General features: G+C 38.1%; 1 protein-coding gene across 1 annotated transcript in view; it reads right to left on the reverse strand.

Moving 5' to 3' along the window:
• UGGT2 (UDP-glucose glycoprotein glucosyltransferase 2) overlaps positions 1 to 15,342 on the reverse strand; it is a 133,547-nt gene extending 118,205 nt beyond the window's left edge. Inside the window, exons 1-3 of the mRNA XM_065902092.1 lie at positions 15,136 to 15,342; positions 7,912 to 7,994; positions 1,869 to 1,999 (exon numbers count right to left, since the gene is read on the reverse strand). Coding sequence (XP_065758164.1) covers positions 1,869 to 1,999; positions 7,912 to 7,994; positions 15,136 to 15,287 — 366 coding nt within the window. The 5' untranslated portion in view covers positions 15,288 to 15,342. The remainder of the gene's footprint in view (positions 1 to 1,868; positions 2,000 to 7,911; positions 7,995 to 15,135) is intronic.
• Between the last annotated feature and the right edge of the window lie 12,580 nt (positions 15,343 to 27,922).

The raw sequence follows: 27,922 nt of genomic DNA on the forward strand, positions 1-27,922 counted from the left end.
CTTCATATCAGGTGGCCAAAGTATTGGAGTTTCAGCTTCAGCACCAATCCTTCCAATAAATATGCAGGACTAATTTCCTTGAGGATGGACTGGTTGGATCTCCTTGCAGTCCAAGGGACTCTCAGGAGTCTTCTCCAACACCACAGTTCAAAAGCATCAATACTTCAGCACTTAGCATTCTTTACAGTCCAACTCTCACATACATAATTGACTACTGGAAAAACCATAGCTTTGACTAGATGGACCTTTGTTGGCAAAGTAATGTCTATGCTTTTTAATATGCTATCTAGGTTGTTCATAACTTTCCTTCCAAGGAGTAAGTGTCTTTTCATTGCATGGCCATCTGCAGTGATTTTGGAGCCCAAAAAATAAAGTCTGCCACTGTTTCCACTGTTTCCCCATCTATTTGCCATGAAGTGATGGGACCAGATGCCACGATCTTAATTTTCTGAATGTTGAGTTTTAAGCCAAATTTTTCACTTTCTTCTTTCACTTTCATCAAGAAGCGCTTAAGTTCTTCACTTTCTCCCCTAAGTATGGTATCACCTGTGTATCTGAGGTTGTTGACATTTCTCCCGGCGGTCTTGATTCTACTTGTGCTTCATCCAGCCCAGCATTTCTCGTGTTGTACTCTGCATATAAGTAAGCAGGGTGACATTATACAGCCTTGACATACTCCTTTTCCTATTTGGAACCAGTCTGTTGTTCCACGTCCCGGTCTAACTGTTACTTTCTGACCTGCATACAGATTTTTCAAGAGCCAGGTCAGGTGGTCTGGTATTCCCATCTCTCTAAGAATTTTCCACAGTTTGTTGTGATCCACACAGTCAAAGGCTTTGGCACAGTCAATAAAGCAGAAATAGACGTTTTTCTGGAACTGTCTTGCTTTTTCAATGATCCAGCGGATGTTGGGAATTTGATCGCAGTTCCTCTGCCTTTTCTCAATTTAGCTTGAATATCTGGAAGTTCACGGTTCATGTACTGTTGAAGTTTGACTTGAAGAATTTGGGGCATTACTTTGCTAGTGTGTAAGATGAGTGCAATTGTGTGGTAGTTAGAGCATTCTTTGGCATTGCCTTTCTTTGGGATTGGAACGAAAACTGACCTTTTCTAGTCCTGTGGCCACTGCTGAGTTTTCCAAATTTGCTGGCATATGGAGTGCAACACTTTCACAACATCATGTTTTAGGATTTGAAATAGCTCAATTGGAATTCCATTACCTCCACTAGCTTTGTTCGTAGTGATGCTTCCTAAGGCCCACTTGACTTCACATTCTAGGATGTCTGGTTCTAGGTGAGTGATCACATCATTGTGGTTATCTGGGTGGTGAAGAACCTTTCTGTGTATTCTTGCCACCTCTTCTTAATACCTTCTGCTTCTGTTAGGTCCATACCACTTCTGTCCTTTATCGTGTCCATCTTTGCATGGAAAGTTCCCTTGGAATCTCTAATTTTCTTGAAGAGATCTCTGGTCTTTCCCATTCTATTGTTTTCCTCTATTTCTTTGCACTGATCACTGAGGAAGGCTTTCTTATCTTTCTTTGCTGTTCTTTGGAACTCTACATTGAAATGGATATATCTTCCCTTTTCTCCTTTGCCTTTCACTTCTCTTGCTTTCACAGCTATTTGTAAGGCCTCCTCAGACAACCATTTTGCCTTTTTGTATATATCAAATAACTATAAAATTACATGAAATATTTAATTATATTATAATCAATGGTAACAATGAAAATACAATCAATGGTAGGCTATGGAACCAGGTATAATAAATTTGTAGATCTTTTTTAACTAAAGATATTCACATTAAGAAATTTAGTTATGTTTCTAGTATGCTTCTTTGTCAAATACAGTCTGGGTATTTTTACATACTTGTTGAAACATCTGTATAGTTGGAGAGTATGCCCTTATAGAGAAAGCAAACTTTAAGAGATTGATATGTAAATTGTCCAAAAATTGTCCAGCTTTCTTCAGGATTAAGTTGTTGTAAGAATAATCTGATTCTGTAAAAAGAATTCAAAAGAAAAGGATGTTAGTATTTTGTATTTCAACACATTAGCACATCTCTCAGTGTATACCTAACTAAACTAATGTCATATTTTAAGTTTGGAATAGAAGGTGTTACAGCAAAAGGGAAAATCAAGATCTCCATTTTATTATTTACTTCATTTGTACCTTCCAGTGAAGTCCAGGAAATCAATACAAGTCCAGATTAAAATAATCTTGCCATTAAAATCTAAGTGGAAGACAACAACATTCACTCCCAGGTTGAGGAGTTATAATACATGGATAAGATATAGACCCTACTTAAAATTTAAGAGGAGACTAAGAACAGCATAGGATTCTACACCATCTCTAGACCAATTCCTAAACTGCAATTAAAAATTATTTGTATAATTATTTGTTTAATGCTGTCCTTCCTATTAAGCTAAGCTGTTGGGGCAGGAATCTTTTCTAGCCTTTCAATTATACCTTTCTACTCTTGTCACACAAAATAGACATTTAATACATTTATGGAAGTAATATCTAAGAAGTGAACAGACATTTTCATTAAGGTCAATAATACTTTCCTAAGCCTGTATTTCAAAGAGTCATCATATGAGACTCAGTGTGCTCATTCACTTCTACTACAACAAACTACAGGTGATTTTTCAGGAAGTTATACTGAGTTTCTCTCCAACAGTCAAAAAAATAATGCAAGATTTGCTTTGGTAGTAAAAGCAACACAAAAGCAACTAAAGAGGAGGCATTATCTTAAAAATGGATCTTAAAAAACCCTAATAGCTACAGGGTCAATAACATACTCAAAATTCAATCACATAACAAAAATAAGACTACATCAGTTAAAATGGATTGGTTTTACATGAAAATAGAGAACTGAGTCAACAGAAACAAATCTGAGTAGTACCAGGCAGACATCAAAATTTGTCAAGGTCACTGTTAATTGCTCAGTCCTGTCCGACTCTCTGTGACCCCATGGACTATAAGCTGCTAACCTCCTCTGTCTACGGGATTCTCCAAGCAAGAATACTGGAGTGGGTAGCCATGCCCTCCTCCAGGGGATCTTCCTGACCCAGGGATTGAAACCACGTCTCCTGCACTGCAGGCAGATTCTTTACTGTCTGAGCCACCAAACTATCTCTAATGTAGTAACAGATGTAGGATTCAAGGGTTTACAGAAAGTAAACATGTATTTTAGGTTTAACTTGCAAGACAATCATGAATGCATTGGGCTATTTTATATTTTAGGTAATGTTTAAAAACAACTAAATCCTTGCTCACCAACTAACCTACCAAGAATGATTTTGCCCTTTCAATATCTTTCATCTTTAGTTTCACTTTTCACTCAGTTTTTTACATATTGACATTTAATATACATAAATCACTCATTTAAAAAAAAAAAAAAGCCACAGCAGCACTTGATGGGTTAGGTACTGGCTCACCTTATTTGCCTCATAGTCAATCCTGGAAAATTTAATAATACTTTATCTCTACTTCCTCAACTTACTATAGTTTTCAATACTAGACCGGTAAAATTGCTCTCAAACTCACTACTAATTTTTCTGTTGATAAAGGTTAATATTTATATTATTTGGTTCATCTTTAGTATTTGATAACATCTATCATTTACCATTCAACATGGCTTTCATGATAACCACATTTTCTAGGTTTTTGCCTACCTCCACTGGTACTCCTTAGACTCTGTCTCATGTTCTTCTCTGGTTATCTCTTAAACACTGGTGTTTTTTATCTATTTTCTTCTCATTCCATCCTTTATCCCTATAACTGCCATTACCTTCTTGGTGTTGCTAACTTCCAAATCCTATCTTTTAGCTTAGATTTTTTAACCTAAATTTCTCACTCATATCAGCTTACTGGATATCCTCACTTGGATATTCCACAAGTATTTCAAATGTGGCACATCCAGACAGCAAACATTTTCCTACCCCAAACCTGGTTCTCAGTTATAAGTAACTAAGCTAGAGATGTCATAACCTTTTCTAAAAACCTTTCCTTTAAAATATATAGACAACTTTACTTGTGTAGAAACTATTAAAATCTTTATGGGCTTTGAGAATTTTTATATGCTGAGAACATGGAAAAATGAAAATAGACTCTGGAGTCAGATAAACCTTGGTTGACATTTCTGATTCACCACACAAAACAACACAGGTTAGCTAAGTATCTTGAGACATCAATAAATACATAACTCTGTAGCAGAACCATACAAAATCATTTAAAAACAGGTAATTCAATGTTTAAAAAGTCTTAATGTGCTGGTACATAATGTAAACTGTCCTCATGAAATAGCAGAAAACTAGCACCTGAATTAAAAAAGTTAATGTTCAACATTTGCAATTTGTTTTAGGTAAGTATATCACTGAAATTATTCTTCAGTGAAGAGTACTGAAAAGGCCTCATGGAGATTCAACAACCTAGAAAGTTATGAGTAACTAAGGGTTTTAATGTATCCTCTAGGATAATGTCTTGAAAACAAATTCAGTGAAGTCTGATAGTTTTTAACATATTTAATTCCTCATATATACCATTTCTTCCTATGCCTAACAAGATCAGTAATAAGGCAGCAATATGCATTTGACTCTCACCATTATGAACAACTTCAACAGAATTATATTTTTGTGTTAGTAATTCTTAATACAATTCATTTTAGCTGTTCAACCTTGAAATATATACATCTCCTATGTTTGTTTGTTTGATTTTCCTTAATACAATTCATTTTAGCTGTTCAACCTTGAAATATATACATCTCCTATGTTTGGGTTTAGGTATTCCTGAGCTTATATTCCAACTTGTTAATGACCTGCCTCCAGTCTGTCCAGACATGATGTTTCATTTAGGTATAAAATATGCTAATAAACCTAAGCGACTTAAAGATTTCAAAATTTATAAAAGTAATTTTCAAGACAGCTTCTCCAATAGAAAATGTCACCAATGAAGTCCATAAACAGGTACTGAGAGGAACAAATGTGAGATAGGGACACTCAGGATGTTAAGTGAAAGTCAGAAAATCTGGTGTTAGTTTTTTTAACTATCATGAAAACCTGATATATTAATTTAGCTTTTTTTAAAAAAAAAATATCAAATAGCAAAATGAAAATCAGACACTCAGTCACGTCTGACTCTTTGCGACCCCATGAATCACAGCACGCCAGGCCTCCCTGTCCATCACCAACTCGCACAGTCTACCCAAACTCATGTCCATTGAGTCGGTGATGCCATCCAACCATCTCATCCTCTGTCGTCCCCTTTTCCTCCCACCTTCAATCTTTCCCAGCATCAGAGTCCTTTTAAATGAGTCAGTTCTTCGCATCAGGTAGCCAAAGTATTGGAGTTTCAGCTTTAGCATCAGTCCTTCCAATGAATATTCAGGACTGTTTCCCTTTAAGATGGACTGGTTGGATCTCCTTGCATTCCAAGGGACTCTCAAGAGTCTTATCCAACACCACAATTCAAAAGTATCAATTTTTGCCACTCAGCTTTCTTCACCATCCAACTCTCACATCCATACATGACTACTGGAAAAACCATAGCCTTGACTAGATGGACCTTTGTTGGCAAAGTAATATCTCTGCTTTTTAATATGCTATCTAGGTTGGACATAACCTTTCTTCCAAGGAGTAAGCTGGTGACTTACATGGCTTGCATGGCTGCAGTCACCATCTGCAGCGATTCTGGAGCCCAAAAAAATAAAGTTGGTCACTGTTTCCCCATCTATGAAGTGATGGGACCAGATGCCATAATCTTAGTTTTCTGAATGTTGAGTTTTAAGCCAACTTTTTCACTCTCCTCTTTCACTTTCATCAAGAGGCTCTTTAGTTCTTCTTTGCTTTCTGCCATAAGGGTGGTGTCATCTGAATATGTGAGGTTACTGTTATTTCTCCCAGCAATTTTGATTCCAGCTTGTGCTTCATTTAGCCCAGTGTTTCTCATGATGTACTCTGCATATAAGTTAAATAAGCAGGGTGACAATATACAGCCTTGACATATTCCTTTCCCTATTTGAAACCAGTCTGTTGTTGATGTCTAGTTCTAACTGTTGCTTCCTGACCTGGAAACAGATTTCTCAAGAGGCAGGTCAGGTAGTCTGGCATTCCCATCTCTTTCAGGATTTTTCAGTTTGTGGTGATCCACACAGTCAAAGGGTTGGGCATAGTCAATAAGGCAAAAATTTATGTTTTTCTGGAACTGTCTTGCTTTTTCAATAATCCAACAGATGTAGGCAATTTGAGCTCTGGTTCCTCTGCCTTTTTAAAACCAGCTTGAACATCTGAAGCTCACAGGTCATGTACTGTTGAAGTCTGGCTTGGAGAATTTTGAGCTTTGCTAGCGTGTCAGATGAGTGCAATTGTGCGATAGTTTGAGCATTCTTTGCCATTGCCTTTCTCTGGACTGGAATGAAAACTGACCTTTTCCAGTCCTGTGGCCAGTGTGGCGTTTCTCAAATTTGCTGGCATATTGAGTGCAGCACTTTCATAGCACCGTCTTTTAGGATTTGAAATAGCTCAACTGGGATAAATACAAAACCAACAATCTCCCATTGCTTTACAAGTAGACTTCTAAGTGGTCACAGTTTCTCCTTGCAGTCTACTCCTGTTGTCTCTTCTGCTTGTCTTCCTTTCCCTATGATTTCACTAAATCCTGTCATCCAAACTCAACTCCAGCACTTACCACTGGAAAGACTGTCGTGTTCTCTGAAATACTGACCAGGCACCTCTTTATATCCTTCCATGTTATACCTACCTGTCCCTAGTAAAGCTGTGATCACTTACTAGCACAAGTAGCAGTTCTGCTGTTTCCATCATATTACAAGGTCTGGAGAACATAGATCACACTTATTCATGTTTGTATTCTCAGTATCTAAAGCAGTGCATATTGTCTCTCAGGATTCAAATAATGATTACTGAATAGTGAAGCTTTTTAGTAAGTTTTTTGAAAGAGCAATTTACTTGTTTTTGGAAATAATTTCAGTTTAAAATATTAAAGGTATGTCTGTTCTCTTTATCTTAAGCCTATCTCATAAAAATCATAAAATTGTTGAACTTATAGGCCATTTAAGCCAAACAAGCTCTAGTAAAGGAACACTTAAAACATTCAAAACCATTGTTCACCTTACATTTACACTCAGGAATAAAACCCTAAACTACTTAATCATCCTACTAAGAAGTTTTCTCTATGCTTAAAAGGCGAGAAAATTCCCACTTGAGGGGTTTTATGTTAACATAATTTATTCCATTCTCTGTAGAGACAGTAAACTAATCTTTTTTTTTAACCTTTCCTTATAACAATAATTAACCTTTCAGCCTCCACTGCTAAAATCTAATTTCAGCATCTGATATTCCCTAAGAAACACAGTAATAAACATGTGTTCATTTTAAAACTACATACGTATATGTGTGTGTGTGTATGTATATACGTATATATGTATACATACACACGTATAAAAAGTAGGAATGATTAACCCCATTTTCTAAATGATAAAATGAAAGTATACAGGTTATCTGGCTTGTTAAGGGAAGAAATTAAAAATCTCTTTAAGAGTTCAGGAGTAAAAGTATTATGGCAAAAAAAATTCTTTCACCATTATTACATGCAAAACTAATACTATTTCAAAGAAGTCTAGGTAAAAAGAAAACCATAATTCAACAATTTCTATTTCTTGATTATAATGTAATAGCCAAACGCTGCTAATTATAAGTTTTCTTATAATAAGTTATTAAAACCTTATATGTTTGGAAATGGATGACTGGAATAGTTTCCATTAAAATATCTTCAAAGTTAATACTCAGATTTACTAAATTAAGTATATACACTTAAACATTACCATTAAAAATAAACATGTCTAACATAGGCACGAAAATATGTATCTGGGAAGTTGAAAGATGTACACACCTACCTGTTTGCTTATAAATTGCTAATTCTTGTACAGTTTCCAAAAACTGCCAAAATTTTTCATTACTTTCTTCTGCTATAAATTCACTATTAAAAATAAAAGTAATCAGTTAATAGCTAGAAATTAAAAAATGATTTTGATATTATAAAATGTACTTTAGAGCCAAATTACAACTTCTGGTAAAAACCAAAACTCCCAAAACTAAGGTTACCGATTTCCATCTACTATAATACAAAAAGAGAACACACTGATGATTCTTCCTGAGTTACCATTCTAAACTACAGGAATATAATCATAACTGGAAAAGACTATATGACAAATTACTTTTGGTATTTCCTCTTTATTAGGTAAAAAATGGATAATTTATTTTGTCTTCTATTTGAAATGCCCTGAGAAGTATAACTTAATGGCAATATAGGGTTTGATCCCTGGGTCAGGAAGATCCCCTGGAGAAAGAAATGGCAACCCAGTACAGTATCCTTGCCTGGAAAATCTCATGGACAGAGGAGCCTGGTGGCCTACATACAGTCCATGGGGTCGCAAAGAGTAGGACATGACTGTATTGATTTAGCATGCACGCATGTGAAATGCCCTGAGAGGTATAATTTAATGGCAATACAGACAGTGTTATATAAAAGTAAAAAGGTAAAAAATAGCCCATTTTTAAAAAATAAAACCTGGTCTTATAAATATCTTTATAAAGCAATATTATTTTTATTTAGCTACCTATTTGTGTAGACAATCTTATTTCAAACAGAAAACACCTTAATCAAAAAATTAACAGAAAATTGGTACACTGCATTAAGTCTTTGGCCTGGAAACCCCCTAAAAAATGCCATTTATCCAAAAAGCATAGGAAAGAAAAAATAGCCAAAGCAATGTAAAGCCTTTTGGAAATAGTGAAATAGGTGAAAGGTTATTCAGTCTTGTTTGGAACAAGGTGCAAGACACCAAAAACAAGTAGATCTAACTATTTAAACTAGAAAGGATACAACCATCAAACAGATGGTACAGATTCTGCTGTTGCCCACCTTCTTTTTTTTTAGCCTCAGTAAACCTAATGATTTCTGTCTCTTGAGAAACCTGTATGCAGGTCAGGAAGCAACAATTAGAACTGGACATGGAACAACAGACTGGTTCCAAATAGGAAAAGGAGTACGTCAAGGCTGTATATTGTCACCCTGCTTATTTAACTTATATGCAGAGTACCTCATGAGAAATGCTGGGCTGGAAGAAGCACAAGCTGGAATCAAAATTGCTGGGAGAAATATCAACAACCTCAGATATGCAGACTACACCACCCTTATGGCAGAAAGTGAAGAGGAACTAAAAACTTCTTGATGAAAGTGAAAGAGGAGAGTGAAAAAGTTGGTTTAAAGCTCAAAATTCAGAAAACTAAGATCATGGCATCCGGTCCCATCACTTCATGAAAATAGATGGGGAAACAGTGGAAACAGTGTCTGACTTTATTTTTCTGGGCTCCAAAATCACTTCAGATGGTGACTGCAGCCATGAAATTAAAAGACGCTTACTCCTGGGAAGAAAGTTATGACCAACCTGGATAGCATATTTAAAAACAGAGACATTACTTTGCAAACAAAGGTCCATCTAGTCAAGGCTATGGTTTTTCCAGTAGTCATGTATGGATGTGAGAGTTGGACGGTGAAGAAAGCTGAGTGCCGAAGAGTTGATGCTTCTGAACTGTGGTGTTGGAGAAGATTCTTGAGAGTCCCTTGGACTTCAAGGAGATCCAACCAGTCCATCCTAAAGGAGATCAGTCCTGGGTGTTCATTGGAAGGACTGATGCTGAAGCTGAAACGCCAATACTTTGGCCACATCATGTGAAGAGCTGACTCATTGGAAAAGAACCTGATGCTGGGGAAGATTGAGGGCAGGAGGAGAAGGAGAGCAGAGGATGAGATGGCTGGATGGCATCACCGACTCGATGGACATGGGTTTGGGTAGACTCCGGAAGCTGGTGATGGACAGGGAGGCCTGGCGTGCTGCAATTCATGGGGTCGCAAGGAGTCGGACACGACTGAGCGACTGAACTGAACTGAAACCTAATGATTAATATAAATGGAAAGTATTGAGGGCATTCAATACACATGCAAAGTTAACTAATTCTTGTGAGTCTGAGATAAAGGCAGAAAAGGAGGTGAGAAAACTGATTAATTCATCAACATACTAAACATGACAGGCATATGAATTTAAAGCAGTAACTCCAAAGCAACCCCTGTTATTAATGGTGTCCAACTCAATGGCATTAAAACAGGCAAATAAACAAACAAAAAGGCTAAAAGGAGAGGAAACTATGGGAAACACTAAATAAGATGTAACCGAAAAGTGATGGTACAAAACCTTTAGAAAAGTAGAGCACAACACTTATTACCTAACTGACTTGACCAAACACTATTGACAATGCTCATATATTGTGCAACTATGGGAAAAAGACTTCTTCCAAATGTCAGAATTTATACATACGAGTATGATCCTTCAAAGTAATCACCTTACTAAAGTATTCCCTCACAATTACTACTTCACTATATCACTGCTCTAACACTTTGAGAACTCTTCTTGAATTACTTTCATGGGCAATTTGCCAATCATTACTCTTAGAGGACAAAATAGCCTTGAGAGACCATCTAAATCAGCATCTTACCTTCCAAAAATGTAAGTTATTACTTTGGTCAAAATTTTTAAAAGCAAAAAAGAAAAAAAAATCCAAAATTCTGGTATTTCCAGTTTGTTTATTTGTTTTATATAATATTTAGCACCAAATAACAAGGTTTCTTCTCAAAAGAATTTGATCTATTCTAACATAGATAAAAAAAATTTCTGTAGAGAATAATTTTACATGTACTAAAGAGCCAGACAGTAATTATAAGTGTTATTTCAAAAAATATTTTCAATAAGAGCAATGCCAGTGGAATAAATACAGTTTAAATGTTTAAGTTGTGGTATAGGTGTTGAACAACTTAGCCTCATCAGCCTATAAACATCCCTAACAAACAGTACTAAATTATAAATGTCTTAGGGCTTCCCTGGTAGCTCAGTTGATAAGAATCTACCTTCAATGCAGGAGACCCCGGTTTGATTCCTTGGTCGGGAAGATCCCCTGGAGAAGGGATAGGCTACCAGTATTCTTGGGCTATCCAGCATTCCTGGGCTTCCCTGGTGGCTCAGATGGTAAAGAATCCGCATGCAATGTGGGAGACCTGGGTTCCATCCCTGGGTTGGGAAGATCCCCTGGAGGAAGGCATGGCAACCCACTCCAGTGTTCTGTATTTCTGCCAACAGTCTCCTCAAGGCAATCTAGGCTTTTTCTACCATGCTTCTCAAAACTCTTCCAGCTTCTGTCAGATTCAATAGGTAATTCTACATTTTTAGGTATTTGTTACAGCAGTACCCTACTTCAAGGTACAAAAGAAAATCAGTTTCCTATTGCTGCTGTAATAAATTATCAAAAATTTGGTGACTTAAAACAACAGAAACTTAATGTCTCACAGTTCTGGAGAAGTCCAAAATCAAGTTATTGGTAGGGCTACGCTCCCTCCAAATGCTCTAGGGGAGAACCTTCCAGGTTCTGAAGGCTTAAGGTGGTCCTTGGCTTGTGGCTTACATCAACCCTATCTCTGTCTCTATTCATATATCCTGGTCTTCCTGTGTCTTCTCTTATGTATCTTATAAGCATAATGGACTTAGCATCCATCCATATCCGTAAGAATCATGTCTTAAGACCCTTAATTACATTGTCAAAGAGCCTTTTTCCAAATAAGGTAACATTCACAGGTTCCAGGGGTTAGGATGTGGACATATCTTTTTGGAAGCCACCGTTCAACTCACTACAAGTTATGGGGATGGTACAACAGAGTGGGGCTAGACTGTGAAGAATCTAAGGATGCTCCTTAGAGCATCCTATGGGAGTTCCAATTCTCAGACTCTTGAGGCAAGTAGAAATTGAAACACTCCAACTGCCAGTCTAATAATGGAAGAAGTTAGACTGATTTGGAACTGAGTGTGAGACCATATCCATGCAAAGTATGGAAGAAACTGGCGAAAAGGTAGAGGAATAGGACATATTTTAAACTAGAATATTTTGTTTAATAAAAACTATTTTATTGTAATATCTATACTACATCTAAATATCTATATATTGTAACATCTATACAGATGTATCTATACCACAGAAATTCAATGTATCTTAAGAGACTACTATGAACAATTAAACAACAACAAACTGGGCAGCCTAGAAGAAATGAATAAACTTCTAGAAACATACAACTTATCAAGACTGGCCCATGAAATAGAAAAATCCAAACAGACTTATTATTAATAAGGAGACCGAATCTGTAATCAAAAGCTTCCCAATAAACAAAAGTCCAGAACCAGATAGCTTCATTGTTGAATTCTACCAAACATGTATGACAGAAACCAACACAATATTGTATAGCAATTATCCTTTGATTAAAAATACACTTAAAAAATAAAGAATACCAATCCTCAAACTCTTCCAAAATAAAACACTCTCAAATTTGTTTTATAGGACCAGCATTATGCTGATACCAAAACCAGAAAAGGACACAAGAAAAGAAAATTAAAGGTCGACATTCCTGCTGAACATAAATGCAAAATCTTCAACAAAATATTAGCAAATTGAATACAATACATTAAGAGAATCATACACCATAATCAAGCTATTCCAGGAAGGCAAGGATGGTTTAATACCCACAAATATACAAATGTGAAACACCATATTAACAAATTAAAGATAAAACCACATGATCATCCCAATAGACGCAAAAAAAAAAAAAGCATTTGAAAAAAATCAGTATCAAGATTAAAAACTCAAAATAGGTATAGAGGGAACATCCTCAACATGTGCTGTGCTTAGTCACTTAGTCATGTCTGACCCTTTGCGACCCCATGGACTGTAGCCTACCAGGTTTCTCTGTCCATGGGGATTCCAGGCAAGAAAAGTGGAGTGGGTTGCCAAGTCCTCCTCCAGGGGATCAAACCCAGGTCTTTCACATTGCAGGCAGATTCTTTATAGTCTAAGCCACCATGGAAGACCAAGGATACTGGTGTGGGCAGCCTATCTCTTCTCAACATAATAAAGGCCATATACAACAACAACAACAAAACCCAAAGAGATAGATAGGCTTGCCTGGTGGCTCAGTGGTAAAGAATCCATCCACCAATGCAGGAGGCATCCGTTTGATCCCTGATCTGGGAAGACCCCACGTGCCGTGGAGGACCAAGCCTTTGCATGACAACTATTAAGCCCATGCTCTAGAGCCCAGGAACTACAAAAAAAGCCCATGCAGCAATAAAGACTTAGTAGAGCCAATAATAAATAAAATTATATGTATATATAATTATATAAATATAAAAGAGAGATAACAAGTGTGGTGAGGCTGTGGAGAAAAAGGAATCCATGTGCACCCTTGCTGCTTATGTAAACAGGTACGGCCACTATGGAAAACAGTTTGGAGGTTCATCAAAAATTTTTACAAACTATCATATGATCCAGCAATTCCAATTCTGGGTGAGAAACACTGTAACTAAAATACAGGTAGTCCTATGCTCAGTGCAGCATTATTTACAATGGCCAAGACATCTTAACAACCTAAGAATCCGCGGAATGATAAAAGAATACAGAAAATGTAGAGACAGGAAGATGGCAGAGGAGCAGGTGGATGTGGAGTGCATCTCTCTCCATGGATGCATCAGGAATACCCCTTCAGACACAGAAGATCTTGCAGAACATCAGCTGAGAATGGGCAAGCGTCCCTGATCACTAGAAAGGAATATATAGATCCATGAAAAATTTGGCAGGATGAAAGGAGAAGTGGAAAAAAAAGGTGAGTGAGTAGGACTGCACCTGCACATGGGTGGGTGGGGGACCTGAAGCAGGGGTCAGTTCCCCATATCAGGGAAATTGTGCGGGACACTGGAGAAGCATTTGGGGCTGTTGGAGAGTGCAGAAAATGTACACACACACACACACACATACACACACACACACACGCGCGCGCGCGCGCGCGAGCATTATTCAGCCATAAAAAAAGAAAATACTGCTATTTGTGAGAACTTGGACAGACCTGAGGGAATTTTGCTCAGTGAAATAAGTCAGAGACAAATACCCTATGAAATCTTAAAACAAACATAACACAGTAAGGAAATGAGCTCCTACACAGCGAAGAGATTGGGTGCCAGAAGCAGGCAGAAATGAGCGAAGGTGGTCAAAAGGTGCAAATTTTTGGCTACAATATGAATAATCAGTCAAGCATGGTGACTATAGGTAAAGAACTGTATATTAGAAAGCTGCCAAGAGAGATCTTAAAAGTTTTCATCACAAGAAAAGAAACCTTTGTAATTATGTGTTGACAGATGTTAACTGGACTTATGTCCATGGTGATAATTTCACACCATGTGAACACATTATCAGATTATGTTGCACACCTGAAACTAATACCTTACATAATAATTACACAAATTATAATTTATAATAATATAATAATTACATAAATTATAGCTCAATGTTAAAAAATCTGTTTTCATATTTTATATATGCAACATCACGGAGGTGATGAAGACTCTGGAACCAAAAGCTATGGCTCTGATGAAGTATTAATACAAAAGCAACTGGCATTAAAAACTTCACGCCAACAAAACAAAACAACTTCAGGCCGGTTAAAAAAGGAAAAAAAACCTTTCAAATTTTAACTACTGGAATACTAAGATTAAAATTCATTATCTCCCAGTTTTGTTTCTCCACATAAGGTACATGATACCTTATGCACTAACTCCAGCTGAGGAGATTCAGAAAGAAGTCAGAGCTTTGGGACGCTCTCTTCTCCACAGAAAGCCATCGTATGAAATTAGGTGCTTCAAATACCGGTTCCTAAAAACTAGAACTGCCTCCATCAATTGAAGAGCTTGCACTAAACACCACAGTCCACCCCCGAGTTTTCCTTTTCTCTCACGTAAATGCTAAGAAAATCCAAAGGAATTAAAAGTTTTCAAACCCGTGGGTGAGGCAAAGAAGGAATGGAGGGGGAAAAAGAGCCGCAAGTGAGTGTGGCGCCCAGGGTAGTAAGCGGAGGAGGTGATGCTCCCGGGGTTCAGCGTCTGAGTCGCCGTCGAGGTCCCGGGGCGCCCACAGCCCCGCCGAACCCTCCCTCCGCGCGGGGTCGGCGGAGGGTCTGGCCCGCACTCCCTCACCTGGCCTCCAGCAGCAGCGGGGTCTCGGGCCACTTGGCGGCCAAGTGGGCCGTCACCGCCTTGGACGCGGAGGCCGTCCGGGCTCCGAGCAGCGAGAGCCAGAGCGCCGTGAAGCCCAGGAGCAGCCGCACTACGCCGGCGGCCTTTGCCATGGTGCGTCCGGGGAAGCACGAGCCCCGCGCCCTCAGCCCCGCAGCCGCCACGCTACCGCCGGCTCCTCCCGTAGCGCGACCGCCCACTTCCGGTGGGGGGAGCGCGAGTCCGTTACACGGGCCGGGGCCTGGAGGGCGCCGAGCGCATGCGCCGAGCGCTCCGGCGCTGTCCCGGGAGCCCCCGAGGGCGGACCCCTGGGCCACGTAGATGCAAGGCGGCGCCGGAGTGCGGAGCTTGGCTGGTGTCCTGGCGGGTCCCGCCACCGGGACCTCAGGCTCTCGGACCGAAGATGTGGGACACCGGGAGGGGAGACTGAAGTGGGATTTTGACCAAGTGTGGCTGAAGATGGCAAAATCTGGACGCGAAGGCAGGAATCAGCGTGGATATTATCCACAGCGTGGATATTTACATAGGCGGAAATGAAGGCCTGCCAAAAGTTAAATATCTCCCTCGTGGGATTCTCAAATTTTATTGCATATCTGAGTCACCTGGTAGAGTTTTTAGACAGCCCGTTGCCCAGACCACACCACGCACCAGTTACAGGGGGCTATCTGGGGCTGAGATTCTGTCTTCAATAAGTAGAATTTTACCCAGCCTTCCCGCCAGGTGCTTCGAGTGTGTTCGAAAAGCAGTGACATCACCTGGAGGGCTTGTTAAAACACAAGGTACTGGGTCTCATCCCAGTGTTTCTGATTCAGTAGGTCTGGGCAGGGGTCTGATAATCTGCATTTCATAGCCATCAAGTTCCCAGGTAATGCTGATTCTGCTGTCTGGGAGCTGTGCAAAAGCCTCTCGTCCTCAAAAGTGGTCCACATACTTGAAGCATCAGCATTACCTGTGGGTTCATTAGAAATGCAGAATCTCAGGCCCCACCTCAACCCTATTGAATCCAAACCCCTGGCGTAACAGGCACCTCACGTGATATCTGTGCACATTAAAGTTTTCAGAAGAGCTAGTTTAGAGAAAAAACAGGTGAAAATGTATAGAAAAGTGATAGTTGCTCTTGTCATTATCAGCCAAAATCATTGTCAGCTGTGCTTGAAACTCACTTTCAATCAAGGACTGTCTAACCCCCAAACTCTTGAATTTAGTACATCCAAGTTCAATGACAAAGCCTTGGAGCAGAGTTAACTGTTTTTCCAGTAGGTATGACTCAACAACTCAAAATATTCAGTTTTATTTAACTGGGCAAGGCTGGAGCCTCAAGATTCTGGCTTCTAGTCAGGAATGATCCTTTTTCTATTCAGAAGAGAGTAAATTTATTATATATATTACAATATATGGTAAATAGAAGCAGCAGCCGGGATAACTAACTTAGGGGTTGCACGTGGTTCATTCCTTTTTTCCTCCTTACTCTTTTGCACTACAGGGAATCTGGGTCTCTTCAAGTTGCTGAAACATGATCATTCCACTTTTTCTTTTCCCCTCATCCTTGTAAGCATTCTGGTTCCTTGGAGGACCTTGCTCTGGAAATTCTATTCAGGTCTCACTTCCTGAGGTTAGCCTTCATTTCCTGATTTCTCCCACTTGGTATGATCTATCCCTCCTCTAAATTCCCACAAGTTCTTTATTTTAACTGCCATATACCACTTATAATTCTCACTTTAGAATTTGAATACAGTGCTTATTTATTCTCCTCCTAGAGATGATATATTCCCTGGGGGCTCATGCCTTATTCATTTTTAGCATCTCTTGCAGTACCTAGCATAGTACATGTTATTGAGGCTAAATAAATATTGAAGAGTTCCTGTTTTATGGGTCAGTAGGCAGAAATCTAAGGCAGATGAGTAAGGAACTTTATTTCTGTTCATAGAGCATAAGAAAAAAATATATATTATGAACCTTTCACAAACATTTAATTAACTCCTCATTTCCACTTATTTTTGGACTGAATTTTTGACTGAGATTGTGGGATAAAGGAAATAAACTATTGGCAGTAAATGTCAAATATCAGCATATCTGATGGGTTGCAAATCTTTAAGAAATAATTTCCCATATAAAAAGTCACATGAAATACACTATTAAAGAATACTACTAAAACATATACTATTAAACATTCCAGTACATTTGAGTTCAGGATAGTAAGGAATACTACATTTCTCTTTTAAAGAGAATGAAATTAATCAAGTGCAGGGTTATTTGTTTACATAAATATTATACATTTTAGTTTTTATAGCATTTTCCTAGACACATAAACGGATTTGAAATATTCCTCAGACAGGTCATTCCTGGGCATTCCTCTACTGCAGGACAAAAGAAAGAGTAGGACTAAATGATATTTAAATGTTGGAGAAGGTCACCAAGAGGACCTGACCACCAGCTGATCTTTAAGCGGGACCTGGTCAATCAGAGACACCTAACCCCTACCCCGTCCTTGGATGTACATTTCACCCACTGTTCCCACGCTGGGAACCACTCTAAGGAAGCAGCCTTGAGAAAATAGTGTTATTGAGACCATCTGGACTGTATCCATGCCTGAACCCCACTAAGGTCTCTGTGAATTTTTAAGATTCTAGCAGGTGGGTTCAGAGTTTGACTCATCTTGTAGCTGCCCAAGACAAGCCTGGTGTGTAAGTTCCCTTGCGGATGAAAACTGCCATCTACTGATCTGGAGTGGTCTTTCTAATTCTCTGGTCTCTCTTTGGCATCTGTATATGGGGGCCAGATTCTAATTTCACCTGGGGAACTCCTGAGGTTGTGAACCAACTTTGAGGTCTCTTTTATGTGTCATTTCTAAGGACAGATAGAAAAACTTTTAAAATGCAAAAATTAAGTGACTCAGAAAGGTCACTCAAGTTAGTGGAGCAACAAAGTATTCCAGCCTTTATTATCCATAATCCTTTGGCACAGATTGGCTGTGAACTGAATGCAGTTCAGAGAGACAATTGTATTTTAATGTTGCTTGGCAAAATGTTATTCAAAGTTATTCACATCGGGGTAATATAAGTGAAAATTGATGACATTAGCTGTTTTCATTGTATGTGGAAGAAGTGATTAATGAGTGCTATATAATAAGAATATTGTGTTTCATAGAATAAATCATATTGACTTTTTTTTAGACAGCATAGGCTATACTTATTTAATGAAAATAGTGGTGCTCTGTAAGGATAAAGTTACTGCCAAATTATCACATAGTAAGTAGAATAAAACTTTAATTTTTTCCACCTAAATAAAGTCTCAGAGCTACAGCAGCTTTTTAAAATTATCACTCCTACGTCTTCCAGATTTCTTTTATTAAAAAAGACCCTATTCTCATTTGTTAATCTAAGTATCTTAAATACAACAATTTTCCCTTATCCTTGGTGGTTATTTTCCAAGACTTCCAGCAAATGCCTGAAACCATTGATAGCATTCCTATTATACTATACTTTTCCTATACACGCATACTTGGAATAAATTAGACACAGAGATTGACAACAATAACCCATAATACAATAGAATAATTTTAACAGCATACTATGATAAAAGTTATATTAAGGTGGTATCTCCTTCTCAAAATACCTTATTATACAAATATAAAGCCTTTTCTACCTTAACTATTCATCAGGCACCATGGCCATAACTTTTGAAGCTTCAGATGTGACAGCAAAACTAGCATAAATTTCTCTTTCCTCCACAATTTCACGAACAGTAGATTCATTCTTACCATAGATGTTAGCAGCCTCATGCTGTCAGCAGTATATGTGATTTTTTCCCCCTTATTAGGGCAAGAACTTTCACCTTTGCACTGAAAGGAGGCACTTTATGGTTTCTCTTTGGCATATGTGATTTGCCAGCATCACTACTCTTATGCTTTGGGGCCGTTATTAAGTCATATAGAGTGTGTGTATGTGAGTGTAAAGCACCATGATATCCCAACAGTTGATGTAATAAGCCAGACAGTTACTAAGTGACTAACTGACTGGATTCATTGGACAAAAGGCTGATTCACCTCTTGGGTGGGATGGCTCAAGATTTCATCCCACTGTTGGGAATGGAGTGAGACTTAAAACTTATGAATTACTTATTTCTGAAATTTTCTGCTTAATGTTTTGGACACAGTTGATCACAGGTAACTGAAATCTTGCCCTTCATTCCAGATGGGAAGAATTTATAGACTTGGTTACTGATTCGTTATGCTTTTCCTCCTTAAGCAAGATCACACCCAGATCATAATCAAACTGGGCTTCCCTGGTAGCTCAGTTGGTAAAGAATCCACCTGGAACGTAGGAGAACCTGATTCGATTCCTGGGTCAGGAAGATCCCCTGGAGAAGGGATAGGCTACACACTCCAGTATTTTTGGGCTTCCCTGGTGGTTCAGACGGTAAAGAATCCATCTGCAATGTGGGAGACCTGGCTTTAACCCCTGGATTGGAAAGATCCCCTGGAGAAAGGCATGGCTACTCACTCCAGTATTATTCCCTGGAGAATTCCCATGGGTGGAGGAACCTGGCGGATTATAATCTATAGTGTCCCAAAGAGTTGGACTCGACTGAGTTACTGAGCACCCACACATAATCAAATTAGTAATAGTTTAGTTTCCTTTAAGTATCAGCAGTAAATTTGATTTTTATAGGTTTGGTATATTTTATTTAAAAGAGATGACAAATGCTTCACAAATGTGTGATTTCAGGAATGTTCGATGAAATTTTCAAACAGCAAATTAAGTATGTGAAATAAGTAATTTTTAAATTAATTATTTGGGGGATGATATTAGAACTTTAAACCTGCTGTTTAGCAGCTTTCTATTCTTATATATATGGTCAGTATTTTATGATTATGTGTTCAAAGTTTGCTAAATTTGTTTCTTCAACAAAACAGTCAGGATTGAATAGTGTTAGTGGAAGACAAAGAAATGTATATTCTAGTTTTACATCTTCTAGTAGAAGTTTGTATAGTTATGTGCACAAACTCATTATTTCCTTCAAGATAAATTGTATATCATCTATAGGAAGGTGATTACATCAAAAATTGGAAAAAATACCGAGGTAAAATGTTTAATGTCCTCAAAGGCCATAGTAAGGATACACGAACATATATTGATATATTTATTACAAGAGAAAAGTTAATAAATTTTATGAAACTCCTTAAGATACATTTTAGAGAAATCTTGTTGAACCAGTAAACAAATGAACAGCTTTAGCAAATTTTCCCATTATAATTATTTCCTGTTTAAATCTAGCCCTTTAAGAAGTTGCACAAATTCTTTCAGTCACCAAGGAAGCATCTGAAGTACATTGTCATGATTTTCAACCACAAAAATAGGCATATGTACAGCAGCTACTTTACATTTGTCATGAAATATTGTCATATTTGGTTAGAAAGGTATGTAATAGTGCAGTTCGTAAAAAGTAACTAGTAAGAAGTTTTATGTGACAAGATCTGAAGTTCTGGCATATTGTAATAATACTGACAGGAATTAAAGGAAGAGAGTGTCTCAAGAAAAGCCTCCCAGAATAGCTGGTGTGACTACACTTTGAGGAAATTATGAATGACTTAGATATCAGCTCTATCATTGCAGCATGAATGCAACCATAGACCATATGTAAAACAATGCATAGGGATGTGTTCCAAAGAACTTTACTATGGACTCTGAACTCCCTATTTTCATATGTCACAAATAATCTTCTTTTGCTTTTTTAAAAATTAAAAAAATATGTAACTTTTGGGTTATACATATTTGGCCCGTGAGCTACAGTATGTCCACCTTTGCTTTAAAGAAAGTTTTATGGAAATTTATGCAAGAAAGCTCATAGAATTATTCTTGGTAGCAACAACAAGACTGGATACAGCTCAAATATCCACTGAAGTAGAATGATAAAATAAATTGTGGTTCATTCATTCAATGGAATACTAACAGTGACAATAGAGTCACAGCTATATAAGTAAACATAGATGAATCTCAAAAACATGTCCATGAAAAAGCAAGTCGTCAAAGAATACATGTACAAAGAATCAATTACATGGGGTTCAAATTGAGATAGTACCTGATGACATAAACTTTAGGGATACATCCAAACTAATGAAAGTAAGAGAATGATTAACACAAAATTCAGTATATTTATGATCTCTCGGTAAGAAAAAAGATAAGATCAAAGATGAGCCCACAGAGAGCTTTATTAAAGATAACAGTAGTAGTCTAACTCTTAGGAAAGGTGGTGGGTACATGGGTCTTACTTTTTGGTGACATGGTTCATAATTTTTACAAAGTGAAATAAAAAGCCGCAAAATGAGTTATGTCAATGTCTTCCTTAAAAAACCCCGATGCTTCTTCATTGCCTGCAAAATTAAGATGAAATTCCTCACATATACACTGCTTGAAAGACTTTAGATTTTAAATGTGAAATTTGTGGCCCCCTGGGCCTCCCCGTGGTGCTAGTGGTAAAAACCTTCCTGCCAATGCAGGAGACATGAGATGTAGGTTTGTTCCCTGGGTCAGGAAGATCCCCTGGAGTCAGAAATGGCAACCCCTCTAGTATTCTTGCCAGGAGAATCCCCATGGACAGAGGAGCCTAGCGGGTTACAGTCCATAGGGTTGCAAAGAGTCAGACACGACTAAACTGACTTAGCATGCATGGTCTGTAGCCTGCCAGGTCCGTCTGTCCATGGAATTCTCCCGGCAAAAATACTGGAGTGGGTGGCTATTCCCTTCTCCAGGGGATCTTCCCAACCCAGGGATCAAACCTAGGTCTCCTGTATTGCAGGTAGATTCTTCACTGTCTGAGCCACCAAGGAATCCCATAATTGAATATTGTGTATGTTTTCTCATTTCCTGGAAGATCCTCTGCTGATGTTCTAAATCCTGCCATGTTGTTTAGAAATACCCTCTCCTGGAATGGCTAAGTTTTTTTTTTGGAATGGCTAAGTTTTTAGAGAATCTTTCTATAAGTATTTTTATTTTCCTTGCATTAAAAAAAATGGAAAAACTTAACGCTCTGATCCCATTATACCCATATACACCTTTGTTCTCAACCACATTACCATTTTCCTTATTCTTAAAGTTATTTTCCCTTTTTTTAGCTTAGCAACCCATTTTATGTATTCTGTTTAATGTGAATTTTATAACTTTTAGTTGGAATTCACTTTCATTCTTTTGCCTCTAGTCTGACAGGGAAGTCCATGCATTTTTAAATTTTACTAGGATATAGAGATAATGTCTTAGTCACCATTTATCTCCAGTTTAGCTTATAATAAGTGCTCAACTAATATATATTGAATGTTCAGTGAGGAGTGGAATAGAATTGTAACTTCTCTACATTCTTTCAGGTTGTCAATTATTTTCAGTGATTTCAATGAAATACATATCCCAAATGACTATAAAGCAATGAAATTAATTTTAAACAAACATTTCATAATTTGTCTATTGAATCAAACAACCTAGAAAGTCCCACTTCAGTGGATATGTACTTCATCAGATGCTACAACTGGCAGAAGTGTTTTTTTAATTGTGGTAAAATGCACATATATAAAATTTATCATCTCAACCATTTTTAAGTGTACAGTTCAGTAGTAAGTATATTCACATTGCTGCACAGCCCATCTCCAGAACTTTTTCATCTTGCAAAACTGAAACTCTTACACCCATTAAACCCCAGCTCACCCTGCTCCCGCATTCCTGGCCTTCTCACTACCGTTCTACTTTCTCTCTATATGGATCTGCCTACTCTAGAAACCTCATGTAAGTGGAATTATGCAGTATTTGTCATTTTATGGCTGGCTTACTTCATTCAGCATAATGTCCTCAAGGTTCATCTGTGATGTAGAACATGTCAAAGTTTCCTGTTTTTCTAAGGCTGAATAATATTCCTCTGTATTTATACACATTTGTTTATCCTTTCATCTGTTGGATATGAGGGAGTCTTTCATTTTTTTGGCTTTTGTGACTAGTGCTGCTATGAATGTGGGTGTCTCTTAGATACACTGCTTTCAATTTTTTGGATACATAAATATATACCCAGATATATAAATAAAAATATATACCTAGAAGTGAAATTACTGGATCATATAGAAATTCATATTGGGCTTCCTCAATGGCTCAGCAGGTAATGTGGGTTTAATTGGTTGAAAAATCACTTGAAAGTCAGATGGCTGTAAGTTAAGACATGAGTTTATTTTAAAAAATACTGTAATTAAAATGTAACAAAATATCAAAATTTAGTATTGACTGTTATCTTGAATCTGTTATATTTGAAGCTGAAAATGCTAAAAAATCATTTTGTCTAAAACTAGTCATATCGAGAATCATGGGCCAAGAAAACTTAGGTCATTTGTGTTATTCTGGTTTAAAATTCTCCTGACCCAGCAGCTGATCTTGATATAATCAAATAACTGTTTTATTTCAAAAGCCAAAATGATTATTCTTGCCTAGCTAAAGGAAGACCAGGGAAATTCATTGTTCCCACTTACTTTCTCATCTGATTCTGAGGGTGGAATTCAGCTCTAGCATTAGGGAGGAAGGATTCTGGAAAATAAAGGAGCATGAAGGCTTTTCCAATAGCACATCAAATAGGTAATTTATGAGTATGTAACAGGGAGACAGTGAGTGAGAGAGAGAGAGGTGGAGAGAAAGTGAAAGGAGGTTTTACAATGTTGGTAAATTTTTAGTTTCTTTTTTCACCTACATTCCACTTTGGGGCCCCATCTCTTCTTTATTTCCCTTCCACTGTTAATCTGATATCACTCATTTTTAATTTAGTGTGAATGCATTTCCAAACCTAAGCTAGAGTTGCTGGCTGGGGGGAGGTTATTTGGAAGAGCTGTCTGGCATGTTTGAAGGTCATTCACTGTTCCTGCTCACAGCTACCCTGTAAGAAAAAGGGATCTGGACATGACCTGAGAGAGCACTGCTTCCTCCTCCCAAACTATATAAACACCTAGGAGACTAGCGCTTCCATCTTTTGCCCCAGAAATTTTTTTTGTTCTGAATCATTTTGCATCCAGAATATGTGGGGCTAGAATTTCTAAAGGTAGGCGGGATGCCGATGAATGTACCTCTCTGAAACATCTCAGAGGGTGCTAAGTGTATGTGTTGGTCACTCAATCGTGTCTGACTCTTTGTGACACATGGACTGTAGCCCACCGGGCTCCTCTACCCATGGACTTCTCCAGGCAAGAATACTATAGTGGGTTGCTGTTTCCTTCTCTATGGGATCTTTTTGACCCAGGGATTGAATCTGGGTCTCTTGCATTGAGGATGGGTTCTTTACCATCTGAGCCACCAGGAAAGCCCTCCAGAGGGTGCTAGGCAGTAGGCAAATATGAATCAGAGCGTACATTGCAGCTGAGTGGAGACCATCAGTAATGTGTGACAAAAATTTCCCAACAGTTGGCTACTGGGGACTTAGGTATTTTAATGCATTATGTTACTATATTAACATATGTGATTATGGTAAAGATTGAACTGCCAATTGAGCACTTTATGAATACTCGAAAAACAATAAACAGAGTATAAAAACTCTAAGAATAATGACACTGTGAATTGACTTGGGAGAACTTCTCACTGTTCCTTATATCATTGCAATGTACCCTAGGACGTGTGCATAGAATTTCATTAAATAGAGTAAAGTAATCTCTATAAAATGCCTTGTGCATGCCTTGTACATGGCAGGCACTAAAAAATGCAAATACATAATTAATCATATCATCCTATTGTATATTTATCATATTATACAACAATTATATCCTGTTGTAATGCAATATATCACTTTATCATTAATAGATGTTTTATGAGATTATCCTTCAGTTCCACATTGTTATAATTTTCATATTCCTACCATAGAGTTTTCTGTTCATGCATTTCACTAACTGGTGGGTACATTAGTGTGGAGTTTTGTTAATCCTACTGAGAATTATAAGTCATATCTTCACCTAAAATTTATGTTCCAAGTTTATTTAATTCAAAATGTCAGAATAATTTCTGTCATTGACTCAGGAGGTATCTCATTGCCGATCAGTTTCTCTGCTGTTTTATCTGGATTTATACTTAAGCATTTGCTTTCATTTTTATCTCGAGTTCAGCCTGGCTGGAAGAGTAGAATAGTAATACCAGCTGGCATAGAGTTGAGCCTATATCAGCATATTGATGTTCCTGCATCAGCATATTGATGCTAGTGACACCAAAATGTCTCTCTGACTCACAAAACTGCCGCACATTGGTATTAAGCAGTGTGGTGACAAAAGCGAGCAGATAGGAATCATCTCGTAGAGTGAATTACTGTTGGAAGACAGAATATTTCGCAGTGAGGGGCTGCATTATCACAATGACATGAAACGAATCAATAAATTCCAACTGTCTGTAATAAATGAATATGGGACTTTCTTCAGGTCATCAATGATTAAATATTAAGAGCCGAATGCTTGATTTTGAGTGTAATTGAAACAGAAGCTCACTATGATGAATGTGTTCATAAAAAACTGAAATTATTGCTTAATCCTAATAGGAAAGTAACTGACTAATTAATTATATTTTAATTTAATTAACTTTTAATTGAAAGAAAATCTATACAGAAAAGTGACCCCATATACTTGTACAGCTCAATGAATTTTCGTACATCTATCATACTCATGGAACCTCTACCAGGATCACAAAATAGTACATATTGGCAGTATGCACCCCTCCCACCTCCTAACAGTCATTACCCAAGGCTTTCTCTGCAAAGGTAACCACCAACCTGAATTTTAAAGCAGTGCATTAGTTTTATTTGTTTTTGAACATAATTCGATGCCACATTTGAGAGTTGTTTCAAGTGGAGAGTACATTATCAGACATAAGTGAAAGGTTATTCTGCAGCAACACGAAGAGCAAAAGCCCCAAAGTCCGGAAAAGAGATGATTGAGGGACTTCCCTGGCAGTCCAATGATCTGGATTCTGCACTTACACTGCAAGGGGCACAGGTTTGATTCCTGGTCAGGGAACTAAGATTTTAGATGTCCTGCAGAGCAGCCAAAACAAAAAAGAATGATTGAAATAATTCAGGTAAGAGAGGATGAAGAGTCAGTCAGGCAGTAGAGTAGGACTGGAAAAGAAAAACACAAGAATGTCTGGTTTGTATGGAGCATGAGGGATCCAGACAGACATACGGTTTTCTAGGCCTGACAACCTGATGGAGGGGTTTCTATTCACCTAGAAGATGGAGCAGGTTTTAGAGGAAAAGCATGAGTTCAGTGTTGGACATGCTGAGTTTGAGGTGCAACGTGGTGAGGAGATGGGTAGGATTCAAGATATTAAGATGTTCAGTTCAGTTCACTTCAGTCGCTCAGTCGTGTCTGACTCTTTGTGACCCCATGAACCACAACAAGCCAGACCTCCCTGTCCATCACCAACTCCCGGAATCCACCCAAACCCATGTCCATTGAGTTGGTGATGCCATCCAACCATCTCATCCTCTTCTCCTCCTGCCCCCAATCTTTCCCAGCATCAGGGTCTTTTCCAATGAGTCAGGTCTTTGCATCAGGTGGCCAAAGTATTGGAATTTCAGCTTCAGTATCAGTCCTTCCAATGAACACCCAGGACTGATCTCCTTTAGGATGAACTGGTTGGATCTCCTTGCAGTCCAAGGGACTTTCAAGAGTCTTCTCCAACACCACAGTTCAAAAGCATCAATTCTTTAGCACTCGGCTTTCTTTATAATCCAACTCCTACATCCATACATGACCATTGGAAAAACCATAGCCTTGACTAGACAGACCTTTGTTGGCAAAATAATGTCTCTGCTTTTTAATATGCCCTAGGTTGCTCATAACTTTCCTTCCAAGGAGTAAGCATCTTTTAATTTCATGGCTGCAGTCACCATCTGCAGTGATTTTGGAGCCCAGAAAAGTAAAGTCAGCCACTGTTTCCACTGTTTCCCCATCTATTTCCCATGACGTGATGGGACCAGATGCCATGATCTTAGTTTTCTGAATGTTGGAATGCAAAATCTTCATTGGTTGAATGTGTAGGGAAGAATACATTAAAGAAATAACTGTGTGAGTGCTGATCGTCAGTACTCCAGCTTGGGCAAGTTGATAATTACTGATCAGGGAGAACTGATGAGTTTTGGATATACTGAGTTTGAGGGATTTGTGAGGAATCCAAATAGAGATAGGTTACGGGTAGTTGGGTTATGCACCTGGACTCAAAACATGGATTTTTTTGAAGATTAAAATAAAATATTTTAAATCACTTTGAAAAATATAGAGGGCTCCAGAGACTAGCTATTATTTTTGGTTGACTCCATTTAAAAAAGCCCTGAATGTGATATCCAACTAGTCCATGATTAATTGCTGGAGGTAAAACATCATTTGTGGTTTTGTGGAGGTAAAAGAAGACATCAGCATTTTGTCACTGATGACAATGGCATCGTGCCAGTCTTAGAAGCCACTTTAGCCAGTGTTCATCAGAAATTATTCACCTGAATTTTAACTGTGAGGCAATTCAACTCTGCAATTTAGTCTGTAAAATTGGTTACTATCAACTGTGGATGGGGCACTGCCTTAGCCAAGTGACCACATTCAGCATCTCAAAGAGTGGGACAAGGGGTTTCCCAAGTGGCTCAGTGGTAAAGTATCCACCTGTCAAGCAGCAGACGCAGGTTCGATCCCTGGGTTGGAATGATCCCCTAGAGAGGAAATGGCTACCCACTCCAAGATTCTCATCTGCAGAATTCCATGGAT

The sequence above is a fragment of the Muntiacus reevesi genome, chromosome 11, assembly GCF_963930625.1.
Source record: "Muntiacus reevesi chromosome 11, mMunRee1.1, whole genome shotgun sequence".
Taxonomy (NCBI): domain Eukaryota; kingdom Metazoa; phylum Chordata; class Mammalia; order Artiodactyla; family Cervidae; genus Muntiacus; species Muntiacus reevesi.